Here is a 13982-nt window from a genome sequence, read left to right as displayed (position 1 = left end):
TGGCGATGGAGAACTTCTCCATCTTGGCCTCCAGTGCTAGGCTGCATCTTTGCCCCAAAGTACTACATTGTTCTTATAAGAACTGATTAAAAACTCTTTGAAAAGTTTAAAGAACAAGTTAAGTTCCAAGGGAAATAAACATCTCATGAGTCTCTATCACATTTTTAGGATTCTGAACAACAAAATGTTTAAATATTATATATAATGTATAATATCTGAGTGCATTAAATCAAATTTACTATTATATCAAATGTTCACTCAGATATCAAAAAACAACCAAAATTGCTTTACCTCTATTTGTCAGTGGATTCTACTCTCTCTTTCAGAGTGTCTGTGTATAACCGCATTGTCATCAAGACTCACACATAGGTTTTCTCTCAGACTAACGGCAACCCATAGGTTTTCTGCCTCAGACTAATACAAAAACTATTGAATCTAACCATTTCTTCCATCATTAAATATGCACAGCCTCTGTTTTTCCAGCCTCTCCTCTGTCCTAGTAAAAGGTATCTCATAACTAAGAACTTTTCAGAGCATTCTTTGTTGTATCTCCTCCTACAACTTCCTTTTCCTGGAAGAACACAGTGCCCAAAATTTCTTTCCTGTACCTTGTAAGAAATATCTGTATATCTAAGGCCAAACAAATCCTCAGGCTCCTCAGGCCACCCAAATGGTGCGGGCCACAGAGACAAGGATGGGGGAGAGGTTCACCACTACCCCAAGGCCTGGGCCAAGGTCAGTGAGGGCTCTGGAGCTCTGCATGACACAGGCCCCAGCCTGGTCCCTGGGCACCCACCCCCCACCCCCAGCTCACCAGCTGGCCAAAGGCTGGGTGAGCTGGAGTGCCCCTGGGAGAAGGCCAAGCTCTGCCTGTTACCTCACTCTCCACCTCATGACCACCACTCCACCAACCCTTGGCTGAATGAGCCAAGTAAGAGTCACCCATTGACATCTGTTTGCTTGGGGGAAGGGCCCACTGTGGCGCCAACCAATGACTGAGCAGGACCACTAATGGCCCCACCTTAACCGTTGCTTGGTAACAGGTGGGGGCAAGTAATGGCACTGAGCAGCAGCTCCAGGCTAAGGGCTGCACTCAGCGGGCTCTAATACAGTCTTGAATGGAGGAGGACTTCTCCCCATCCCCATGGCCTCTGTGACCTACTGGCAGCAGCAATCTGCATGGGTGGCAGGCCAGGGGACATGGCCCTTACTGTGTGGGAGGACCAAGGAACCTGAGGGCCAGCTGGGTCCTGGGTGACTGGCTCCTTCAGTATGACGGCTGGACAGCAGTCTGGGGACTTGGCCCTGAGGAAGCTGCCAGCAGAGATCTTCCTCTCCAGCCTGGCCTGGGTACTGGTAGGAGGATCCAGACTGGGTGCTGGACAAAGGTTCTTGGGCAGGGTAACAGGCCCCTGCAGGGAACCCCACCTCTTAGCCATGACATGGACCTCGGAGGGTGAAAGCTGTGACTTGGGACCTTATCCTTTCTTGTCAGAACAAAGAATAACATTTGTTTTGTGGCAATTTACAAGAACCCCTGGAGAAGGGAATGGCTACCCACTCCAGTATTCTTACCTGGAGAATTCCATGGATAGAAGAGGCTGGTAGGCTACAGTCCATGGGGTCGCAAAGAGACACGACTAAGTGACTAACACTTTCACTTTACAAGAAAATCATTACCTGAATGTGACCCTGATGTTAAGATCTGACAACAAGAAGTTTGCAACAACTTACCACACCCCTCCCTCACCTTTCCTAGAAAAGGGCTTTATTGAAAACTTTCAGGGAGTTTGGGGGGTTAAGGCATGAGCCACCCATCTCCTTGCATGCCTCTGCAATCAATCTTTCTCTGCTACAAACTCCCACGTTTTGGTATTATTTGGCCTCACTGTGCTTACAGCGCATGGACTTGTGGTCAGTACAGTTAGCACTGCTGTTGATATCTAGAAAAGATATTCAGAGAGTAATCTTAAGAATTCTCATCACACACACACAAATCTTTTTTTCTTTATCTTTTTAATACTATTTGAGATGATAGATGTTAAATAATATTATTGTGGTAATCACTGCATGATACAGATGTCATACCATTATGCTACACATTCTCAAAATATATAGTACTATATGTCAATATCTTTTGAAAGTAGAAAAAATATTACAAGGTAAAAATTTAAAGTACAAAAAGCTATAAATGAAAGCAGACAAACTATAATTGTTTTTCTTTTAGAATTGTTTTATTAAACAAAAAATCTACAACTGCTTCTATACTCTAAAATTTAATGAATAACATTATTTCTTATTACAACATACTTCTGGCTAATAGATTTTCAAAACTTGAGTAAAATCTTTAAAAAGTTTTCTCATGTCACCTGAAACTTGCAAATTTAATGTTATCAAAGAAGGAATGCTTCTACAATCTCACAAAGACCACGACAACAAAGAAACAGGAAGAAGCTGAGAAACTGTCTCCAAGGCATTTTTTTCTTGGTAGAAAGCCTTCTAAGTTTAAATATAATTTCATTATATGATATAGAATTATTTTCTTTTACCCCTCCAGGAAGAGGACAAGTAACTTGTATTTTACTAAAAAAAAAAAAAAACTATTTCATCAAAGTTTTCAAATTCACTTGCATAAAATTCACAAGTGTCTTTTTATACAGCCTTCCAATCCACCAACAGAAAGGCTCTCTGGACCTGTTCTGTTGTCGTCTGCCACATCACTGTCTATTTATTCATGACTGAGATAAGAGTTTCCTTAATATCCTTAATTCAAAAGCCTGAAAGTGTTTATCTGGGCTCTCATCCTCTGCTATTTAGACAGTGAAGCCCAGGGCAAACAGGAAGAAGCTCAATATCCACTTCTCTCTCCATAACCCCCACGTCCTCCACTGCCACCTGGACCATAATTTCCTCCACAGTATGGGGCTGCCTTGTTCCTGCCAACGCCAAAGTTTTCATTTCTCATTGGACCATAGTTAGAAGGTTGCTGGTCATAATTTCCAAAATTGTCATAACCACCTCCAGAGAACCCACCACAGTTGCCAAACCCAGAGCCTCCACCACCTCCACCTCCCCCTCCATAACAAGGGTAACCTCCAAAATTCCCACCTCCAGGTCCTCCTCCATACCCATGACAGCCATCCCTAGATCTGGGGCCATCTCCATATCCATCAGCTTCTCCTCTAAATTTAGTTCCTGGCCCTCGTCCAAAATTTCCACCCCCACTACAAGAAACACTAAAATCAAAAGGGTCTCCTTTTCTACTTCTAGAACCTTGGACTTGCTGCATTTCCCATATTGACAAAGCCTTCCTGACTTCTGCACGATGACCATTGATGGCATGGCATTTCTGCAACACTATCTTATCCACGGGATCATAGTCATCAAAAGTCACAAATCCAAAGCCTCTTTTCTTGCCTGACTGCCTATCAGTGATGATCTCAATGGCATCGATTTTTCCATATTTCTCAAAGTATTCTCTAAGATGATGCTCCTCGGTATCCTCCTTAATTCCACCAATGAACAGCTTCTTCAGGGCCCAGTGGGCCCCTCGCTGCCCAGATGCCTCTCTTGGGACAGCACGTCTGGGTTCAAGCACTCTGCCGTCAATGGAATGGGGTCTGGCCGCCATGGCAGCATCCACCTCGGTCATGGATGAAAAGGTGACAAAACCACATCCTCTTGATCTTTGACTGGCAAAGTCCCTCAGGACCACACAATCTGTGAGTTCTCCCCACTGCTGGTAGTACTTCCTCAGACTTTCTTCTGTGGTTTGAAAGCTCAAGCCGCCAATGAACAGTTTACGGATTTGTTCGGCCTCTTTCTTTTGCCTTCTCATAGGAACAGATTTCCAGGTTTTCTCCATCACGGAGTCGGTTGCTTCAGCCTGATTTCCCATAGCTGAGGGAGATGAGAGAGATCTCAGGGATGAATGCAGACCAGACATGTCCTGACTCTGCGGTGAGAACCTCTGCTACCCCAGGAAAATGCCTCTAGGAGCACCTCCACGGGGACCCAGCGATGCTGCTATGGCCTCTAGGCACGTTTCCGCCTTCCTGAAAAACACCATTTCCATGAGTGACCTTTCCAGACCCAGTCATCAAATTAACAATGCATTTTCTCTATTAGTTTCCAATTTTGAAATGTATGTTTTATCAGCTCTTCATTTTGTGTTGATTTTCTCACTAAGTTGGATATTCAATGGTTTACAATTAGTCACTGTTCACTTAGTCACTTTGCTCTTAGAAGGAGGTCGAATATATTTTTTTGAAAGAAACTATTCAAACTCTCAAAAACACTCTCTGAAGTTTTCTCAGAAAATCAACTTCAGTTGTACAATGATATCACCTTTATTGTTATCAATCAACTCTCAGTAGGATTTCAACTCCTTTCTCTGTTAATCCATGTAAGAATCTGATCATCACAATCTACTTAAAATGTAAACCTAATCAGTGTATCCTTTCTTTTACACTTAACACTTCTTTCCTCAGAAGATATTTTTAAAGGAGAAAATACAAATATCATTTCATTTCTGTAGTCCCGCCATAATTATTAATATTACCCCTCTCAACATCTAAGATGCCACAGTTTGGAGGAAAAAGGCACTTGAACCTCCCATTTACAGAGCATCTATTATATGCCAAGTTGTGGACTAAAATCCACAATTCAAAATTTCACTTAACAAAATCATTGCCCCAGTTTATTTGAATCTTGATGCGAGAAAGGGGATCATAGACGAAAGAATGTTTACTACAGCGTTAGGTACAGTAAAGTGCTGTGATAATAAGGACAACACAGTAACAGAAAGAGAAAGATGAAGATGTGGGAGAAGAGAAATAAGAAAGAAAAATATTAATGACAAGTATTAATGATGAAGAGATTGGGAAGGGTCAAATTGATGACATGTGAAGCAGAGAAGTGAAGTTTTGAAGAGAAAAAGACCAAATACCTTGTAGGTAAAACATTTTTTTTCAGGGAGAACTATTTAAAAGGAGCCTAGGCAAACACTACATCTACCTCATACAGAAAGATTTTACAAAAGACAAAAGTAGACAGACACTCTCTTGCCATCACTCACCAGAAGAGGCCAACTTGGAAATCTGGTCAGTGCAGGTTCCTCCAGTTCTAGGAGTTGTTCTCTGACCACTCCTGAGATGCAGTCAGGCTGTGGGTCCCTGGAAAGTCCACTGGCTTCTGCCTCTGACTCTTCTTTTATAGGGGAAGAGAGTGGATAACCAAATCAGTAGACAACCCAATCAGCAGACAACCCAATCCAGAGGACATGGTCTCTCTCAAATCCAAGGTATTGGAGAGATTCCTAAATCTGTACTCAGAAACACAAGAATTTGAGGCTACTGACACCATCAGATACTATTGTAAATGAAAAACCTCAGGGCCCAGACAAATACCACTGCCACTTCATAATGATCTTGTTTTTTAAAAATTAGCTTATTATCCCCAAGAAAACTTCATACACATAAATACACAAAACTTTTAATCTCTCTCTTTTTTTTTTACCTTTTCACTTGGTGCTTTTTATTCACTGTATTTTTTAATTTACTGTATTTTAATATAAATGTATTTATTTTAATTGGAGGTTAATTACTTTGCAATATTGTACTGGTTTTGCCATACATCAACATGAATCCACCACAGGTATACATGTGTTCCCCATCCTGAACCCCCCTCCCTCCTCCTTCCCCGTACCATCCCTCTGGGTCATCCCAGTGCACAAGCCCCAAGGATCCTGTATCATGCATCAAACCTGGACTGGCAATTTGTTTCATATATGATATTATACATGATTCCATGCCATTCTCCCAAATCATCCCACCCTCTCCTTCTCCCACACAGTCCAAAAAACTGTTCTATGCATCTGTGTCTCTTTTGCTGTCTCGCATACAGGGTTATCGTTACCATCTTTCTAAATTTCATATATATGTGTTAGTATACTGTTTTGGTGTTTTTCTTTCTGGCTTACTTCACTCTGTATAATAGGCTCCAGTTTCATCCACCTCATTAGAACTGATTCAAATGTATTCTTGAGGTACCATTTCACGCCAGTCAGAATGGCTGCGATCCAAAAGTCTATAAGCAATAAATGCTGGAGAGGGTGTGGAGAAAAGGGAACTCTCTTACACTGTTGGTGGGAATGCAAACTAGTACAGCCACTATGGAGAACAGGGTGGAGATTCCTGGAAATAGAACTGCCTTAATCTTTCTTAATACTAACACCAAAGAGTATAACTTCCAATTAGGTGACATCTTGTCTTAAGGGCTACTGTTTCCTAAATTAAAGAGATTTTACAAAAGGCAAAAGTAGACACACAAACACTTTCTTGCCTTCAATATGGATTCCACACTCGCCAGAAGAGGCTAGCTTGGAAATCTGGTCAGTACAAGATCCTCTATCTTCTAAGAGCTGTCCTCCGACCACTCCTGAGATGCAGACATCTTGTGACTTGCTGAAAAGTCCACTGACTTCTGCCTCTGATTCTCCTTTTATAGGGGAAGAGAGTGGACAATCTAATGAGTGGACAATCCAATCCAGAGGACACTCTCTCAGGTGGAAGGCACGGGAGAGATTCCTAAATCTGTACCCACAAACATAAGAATTCGAGGTTACTGACTCCATCAGATACTATTGTAGAAATACAAAAAACCTCAAATAGCCAAAACAATCTTGAGAAAGAAGAATGGAACAGGAGGAATCAACCTGCCGGACTTCAGGCTCTACTACAAAGCCACAGTCATCAAGACTGTATGGTACTGGCACAAAGACAGAAATATAGATCAATGGAACAAAATAGAAAGCCCAGAGATAAATCCACACACCTATGGACAACTTATCTTTGACAAAGGAGGCAAGAATATAATTGGAGAAAAGACAATCTCTTTAACAAGTGGTGCTGGGAAAACTGGTCAACCACTTGTAAAAGAATGAAACTAGAACACTTTCTAACACCATACACAAAAATAAACTCAAAATGGATTAAAGATCTAAACATAAGACCAGAAACTATAAAAACTCTTAGAGGAGAACATAGGCAAAACACTCTCCGACATAAATCACAGCAGGATCCTCTATGATCCACCTCCCAGAATATTGGAAATAAAACCAAAAATAAACAAATGGGACCTAATTAAAATTAAAAGCTTCTGTACAACAAAGGAAACTATAAGCAAGGTGAAAAGACAGCCTTCTGAATGGGAGAAAATAATAGCAAATGAAGCAACTGACAAAGAACTAATCACAAAAATATACAAGCAACTCTTGCAGCTCAATACCAGAAAAATGAATGACCCAATCAAAAAATGGGCCAAAGAACTAAACAGACATTCCTCCAAAGAAGACATACAGATGGCTAACAAACACATGAAAAGATGCTCAACATCACTCATTATCAGAGAAATGCAAATCAAAACCACAGTGAGGTACCATTTCACGCCAGTCAGAATGGCTGTGATCCAAAAGTCTACAAGCAATAAATGCTGGAGAGGGTGTGGAGGAAAGGGAACCCTCTTACACTGTTGGTGGGAATGCAAACTAGTACAGCCACTATGGAGAACAGGGTGGAGATTCCTTTAAAAACTGGAAATAGAATTACCTTATGACCCAGCAATCCCACTGCTGGGCATACACACCGAGGAAACCAGAATTGAAAGAGACATATGTACCCCAATGTTCATCGCAGAACTGTTTATAATAGCCAGGACATGGAAGCAACCTAGATGTCCATCAGCAGATGAGTGGATAGGAAAGCTGTGGTACATATACACAATGGAGTATTACTCAGCCATTAAAACGAATACATTTGAATCAGTTCTAATGAGGTGGATGAAACTGGAGCCAATTATACAAAGTGAAGTAAGCCAGAAAGAAAAACACCAATACAGTATATTAATGCATATATATGGAATTTAGAAAGATGGTAATGATAACCCTGTATGCGAGACAGCAAAAGAGACACAGATGTATAGAACAGTCTTTTGGACTCTGTGGGAGAGAGGGTGGGATGATTTGGGAGAATGGCATGGAAACATGTATAATATCATATAAGAAATGAATCGCCCGTCCAGGTTCGATACAGGATCCTTGGGGCTGGTGCACTGGGATTACCCGGAGAGATGGTACAGGGAGGGAGGTGGGAGGGGGGTTCAGGATGGGGAACACGTGGTGTATTCATGTTGATGTGTGGCAGAACCAATACAATATTGTAAAGTAATTAGCCTCCAATTAAAATAAATAAATAATTTTTAAAAAAGGAAAAAGAAAAAACTCAATACGTTTGGAGGGGTGATATTTGTAGTCTCTACCAACATGTAATGTTTTTCTTTTACTCAGTTGGTAGCCAATATTTTATGTGAATAACCTTTAAAAAGGCATTTTTATACCATATTTCCTTCACAGTAAGGGTGTGTGTGTGTGTGTATGTGTTCAGTTGCTCAATCTTGTCGAACTCTTTGCGATCCTATAGACAAGTGACAGACTTTATTTTCTTGGGCTCCAAAATCACTGCAGATGGTGACTGCAGCCATGAAGTTAAAAGACACTTGCTTCTTGGAAGAAAAGCTATGAAAAACCTAGATAGCATATTAAAAAGCAGAGACATTACTTTGTGGACAAAGGTCCATATAGTCAAAGCGATGGTTTTTTCCCAGTAGTCATGTATGTATGTAAGAGCTGGACCATAAAGAAGGCTGAATGCTGAAGAATTGATGCTTTTGAACTGTGGTGTTGGAGAAGACTCTTAAGGGTCCCTTGGACTGCAAAGAGATCAAATCAGTCCATCCTAAAGGAAATTAATCCTGACTATTCATTGAAAGGACTGATGCTGAAGCTGAAGCTCCAGTACTTTGGCCACTGATGATGAAGAGCTGAATCCTTAGAAAAGACCCTGATGCTGGGAAAGATTGAAGGTGGGAGGAGAAGGGGACGATAGAGGATGAGGTGGTTGGATGGCATCACTGGCTCAATGGACATGAGTTTGAGCAAGTTCTGGGAGATGGTGATGGACAGAGAAGCCTGGCATGCTGCAGTCCATGGGGTCACAAAGAGTCGGACACAACTGAGCAACTAAACAACAATGGACCATAGCCTACCAGGATCCTCTCTGTCCATGGGATTTCCCAGGCAAAATACTGGAGTGAGTTGCCATTTCCTACACCAGGGGATCTCCCTGAACCAAGGATCAAACTCGAGTGTCTGTATTGGTAGATGAATGAGTCACCTCATTCATCGGAGTCACCTGAGAAGCCCCCACAGTAAGGTAATGTTCTTAAATAAGTTGATAGATTCACAAAATGACTCTCTGCACCTGCTCTGGTGAATTGGGTAGATTGGTGTTTGTTACAGGACATTTCAGGCACAGTGTTCTTTCAGGGAAAGGAAGGTCTACTCTGTTGCTGAGGCAGCTCGTGAGTTATAAAGCAGACCCGGAGCCCTGGTCCTTCCAAAGCTACTAGGAAGTGCAGAGAGCAACTTCCATTCTTGTATTTGTAGATTCTATCCCAACCAAGGGAAAGAAAACATTACAATATCAGTAGACATTGCAAATACCTACCCAGGCACAAATGTTGGTGGGTTTTTTAACCTGCGACCGTATCTGACGGTGTTAATGGCCTCAGAATCTTGTGTTTATGGGCATAGATTTAGGAATCTCTCCAATGCCTTGGATCTGAGAGAAAGCATGTCCTCTAGACTGTGTTGTCCACTCTCTCCCCTATAAAAGGAGAGTCAGAGGCAGAAGTCAGTAGACTTTCCAGGGAGTCACAAGCTGTCTGCAACTCAGGCATAGTCAGAGGGCAGCTCTTGGAACTGGGGGAAACTGCATAGACCTATTTCCAAGCTGGCCTCTTCTGATGAGCTTGGGATCCATATTGATGGCAAGAGAGTGTCCATTTATCTACCCTTGTCCTATGTAAAATCTCTTTAATTGCCTGGAGAATCCCAGGGGTGGCAGAGCCTGGTGGGCTGCGATCTATGGGTCGCACAGAGTCGGACACAACTGAAGCGACGCAGCAGCAGCAGCCCTTAAGACAAAAAGTTACCTTATTGAAAGTTTTTTCTGTGGTGTTAGTATTAACAAAGATTCAAGGGTTCTTATATCTGTATGTATGAAGTTTCCTTGGGGTAAAAAGCCAGATTTTTTTTAAACAAAATCACTATGAAGTAGAAGTAGTATTTCCCTGGGGTCTGTTTAAATATTTCTCTCTGAAAAATGTTTTACCCACAAGTTTCTTGGCTTTTTTTTTCCAATTAATTTTAATTGGAGCTAATTTCTTTACAGTGTTGTGGGGTTTGCCATACATTGACATGAATCAGCCATGCTGTCCCCCCGTCCATGTGTCCCCCGCGCCCCAAACCCCCTCCCCCCTCCCTCCACATCCCATCCCTCTGGGTCGTCCCAGTGCACTGGTTTCAGTGCCCTGTTTCATGCATCGAACTTGGACTGGTCATCTATTTCATGCATGGTAATACACTTTACAATGTTATTCTCTCAGATCATCTCACCCTCACCTTCTCCCACAGAGTCTAGAAGTCTGTTCTTTATATCTTTGTCTCTTTGGCTGTCATGCACATAGCATCGTCGTTACCATCTTTCTAAATTTCATATATATGCATTAATATACTATATTAGTCTTTTTCTTTAGTGTTTACAATAGGCTCCAGTTTCATCCACTTGTTAGAACTGACTCAAATGCATTCTTTTTTATAGCTGAGCAATATTTCATTGTGTGTATGTACCACAACTTCCTTATCCATTTGTCTGCTGATGGATATCTAGGTTGCTTCCATGTCTGAGCTATTGCAAACAGTGCTGCAATGAATGTTGGGGTACATGTGTCTCTTTTGACTCAGGTTTCCTCAGTGTGTATGCCCAGCAGCAGGATTTCTGGGTCGTATGGCAGTTCTAGTTCCAGTTTTTTTTAAGGAATCTCCACACTGTTCTCCACAGTGGCTGTACTAGTTTGCATCCCCACTGACAGTGTAAGAGAGTTCCCTTTTCTCCACATCCTCTGCAGCATTTATTGTTTGTAGATGTTTGTCTGGAGAATCCCAGGGACGGGGGAGTCTGGTGGGCTGCCCTCTATGGGGTCGCACAGAGTTGGACACGACTGAAGTGACTTAGCAGCAGCAGCAGCAGACGTTTTGATGGCAGCCATTCTGACCAGTGAGACATAGTACCTCATTGTGGTTTTGATTTGCATTTTTCTGATAATGAGTGATGTTGACCATTTTTTCATGTGTTTGCTAGCCATCTGTATGTCTTCTTTGGAGAAATGTCTGTTTAGTTCTTTGGCCCATTTTTTTGATTGGGTCATTTTTTTTCTGGTATTTTCTTTCTTCCTTCCTTTTTAATTCAGCTCTCTGCTGCTCCATCCCAGAGTCTCTGATTCATCACATCTGGGAGCAAGACCTGAGACTCTGCATTTCTAGCCGTAATTCCCCAGGCTTTGTTGCTGCTTATGGTCCAAGGATTCATTTTCTCACTCTGAAAATCAGTGGCCTAGCCTGGTGAGGTGGAGAAGCTTTTTGAGACTTGACAGGAGGATCCTTATTACAGATAGAGGCCTGGGTTGACCCCTTGGCAGAAATGCACAGGCACTACCCCAGACTCTGCCATACTGGGTTTCAGATTTCTTTCTCTTCGTATTAATAGTGCTTATAATGTGGGCTGAGGAGGCAGTGCTCCCATGAAAGGCAGTTCTGAACTAAATGACACTCCAAAGCCCAGACTATCCCATTTTTAAGCTGGAAGAAGACAGACTGTTCCAGCCATCTGCCTGATACCTCAGGACAGGGTCTGCTTCTCGGGGTTTAGTTTCCCCTCTGGTGGCCCTGAGCTGCAACAAAGACAGCACAGATTGGACGTCCATGGGCCCTGGGGGTGACAAGGCGGTGAGGTGCTAGGACTTGTGGTAAGGGTTTTGTCTGTGATTTGCCTATATCACTCACACCAGGGTCAAGGTGACTTTTATTTTACAGTGTCTTTTCTTTTTTTCTCACTTTTTGATTTCTCTACCTGAGATATCCTCTGATGCTATGTCTAACTTTACCTCATTTCTCTTCCAAATTAATCCAGTACCTTTGTGTATTTTTATGCTTCTATAAAGCTCCTGATGTTCAAGCTGGTTTTAGAAAAGGCAGAGGAATCAGAGATCAAATTGCCAACATCCACTGGGTCATAGAAAAAGCAAGAGAGTTCCAAAAAACATCTATTTCTGCTTTATTGACTATGCCAAAGCCTTTGACTGTGTGGATCACAATAAACTGTGGAAAATTCTGAAAAAGATGGGAATACCAGATCACCTAACCTGCCTCTTGAGAAATCTGTATACAGGTCAGGAAGCAACAGTTAGAACTGGACATGGAACAACAGACTGGTTCCAAATAGGAAAAGGTGTACATCAAGGTTGTATATTGTCACCCTGCCTATTTAACTTCTATGCAGAGTACATCATGAGAAACGCTGGACTGGAAGAAACACAAGCTGGAATCAAGATTGCCGGGAGAAATATCAGTAACCTCAGATATGTAGATGACACCACCCTTATGGCAGAAAGTGAAGAGGAGCTTAAAAGCCTCTTGATGAAAGTGAAAGAGGAGAGTGAAAAAGTTGGCTTAAAGCTCAACATTCAGAAAATGAAGATCATGGCATCTGGTCCCATCTCTTCATGGGAAATAGATGGGGAAACAGTGGAAACAGTGTCAGACTTTATTTTTTTGGGCTCTAAAATCACCACAGATGGTGGCTGCAGCCATGAAATTAAAAGACGCTTACTCCTTGGAAGAAAAGTTATGACCAACCTAGATAGCATATTCAAAAGCAGGGACATTACTTTGGCAACAAAGGTCCGTCTAGTCAAGGCTATGGTTTTTCCTGTGGTCATGTATGGATGTGAGAGTTGGACTGTGAAGAAGGCTGAGCGCCGAAGATTTGATGCTTTTGAACTGTGGTGTTGGAGAAGACTCTTGAGAGTCCCTTGGACTGCAAGGAAATCCAACCAGTCCATTTTGAAGGAGATCAGCCCTGGGATTTCTTTGGCGGGAATGATGCTGAAGCTGAAACTCCAGTACTTTGGCCACCTCATGTGAAGAGTTGACTCATTGGAAAAGACTCTGATGCTGGGAGGGATTGGGGGCAGGAGGAGAAGGGGACAACCGAGGATGGGATGGCTGGATGGCATCACGGACTCGATGGACATGAGTCTGAGTGAACTCCGGGAGTTGGTGATGGACAGGGAGGCCTGGTGTGCTGCAATTCATGGGGTCGCAAAGAGTCGGACACGACTGAGCGACTGAACTGAACTGATAAAGCTTTGTTTACTGTCTACTGCTTCCCAGGTGGCGCTACTGGGAAAGAACCTGTTTGCCAATGCAGGAGATGTAAGAGACTCCGGTTCAATCCCTGGGTCTGGAAGATCCCCTCAAGTGGGGGAATGGCAAACCACTCCAGCGTTCTTCCCTGGAGAATCCCATGGACAGAGGAGCCCGGAGGGTTACAGTCCATAGGGTCGCAAAGAGTCGGAAACGACTGAGTGACTCGGCACGCACACAACATCTACTGCATCGCCAACAGATTCTTTAGCGTCTGAGCCACCAGGGAAGCCATCTTTGTACATTTAATGTCGTCTACAACAACCTGGAAGCTGCTTTGATGTTGGGCTAAAATAATCTAGTACATCACTGGCTCTTGTATTTCTGGGAACATCTAGCAAACAATAGAATGTTTTTAAAAATTCAGCTCTCTGATCCATATGTGTCATCAGTTTGCCCTTCTCCAGTCTCTTTATCATCGATAATTGTCATTAATATCTTCTCTTTCTTCTTACTTCTCTTCCTCCCTATCTCCCTCTTTCTCTGCCTCTGTGATGGCCTTATTGATGATCACCGCACTCTATCGTACCTAACACTGTAGGAAACATCTTTTAATCTATTAACCCCTTTCTCTCCTGAGGCTGAGGAGCGCGGAGGCGAG

General features: G+C 42.5%; 1 protein-coding gene across 1 annotated transcript; it reads right to left on the bottom strand.

Moving 5' to 3' along the window:
• Nucleotides 1–2961: 2961 nt before the first annotated feature.
• LOC128050548 (heterogeneous nuclear ribonucleoproteins A2/B1-like) lies at nucleotides 2962–3865 on the bottom strand. The gene is made up of 2 exons (XM_052642805.1): nucleotides 3281–3865; nucleotides 2962–3117 (listed from the first exon to the last, which is right to left on the bottom strand). Exons 1-2 carry the CDS (start codon nucleotides 3863–3865, stop codon nucleotides 2962–2964), a joined length of 741 nt encoding a protein of 246 aa, XP_052498765.1.
• Nucleotides 3866–13982: the final 10117 nt, after the last annotated feature.

This window comes from Budorcas taxicolor, chromosome 7, assembly GCF_023091745.1.
Source record: "Budorcas taxicolor isolate Tak-1 chromosome 7, Takin1.1, whole genome shotgun sequence".
NCBI classification, from domain to species: Eukaryota; Metazoa; Chordata; class Mammalia; order Artiodactyla; family Bovidae; genus Budorcas; species Budorcas taxicolor.
Note: the sequence above shows the minus strand (reverse complement) of the source record. Positions and strands in the feature narration are given on the sequence as shown.

Coding starts and splice junctions, on each gene's coding strand:
- LOC128050548 (XM_052642805.1), bottom strand. CDS start 3,865: ATGGAGAAAACCTGGAAATCTGTTCCTATGAGAAGGCAAAAGAAAGAG. Junction 3,118..3,280: donor CAATATGGGAAATGCAGCAA/GTCCAAGGTTCT, acceptor GGTATGGAGGAG/GACCTGGAGGTGGGAATTTT.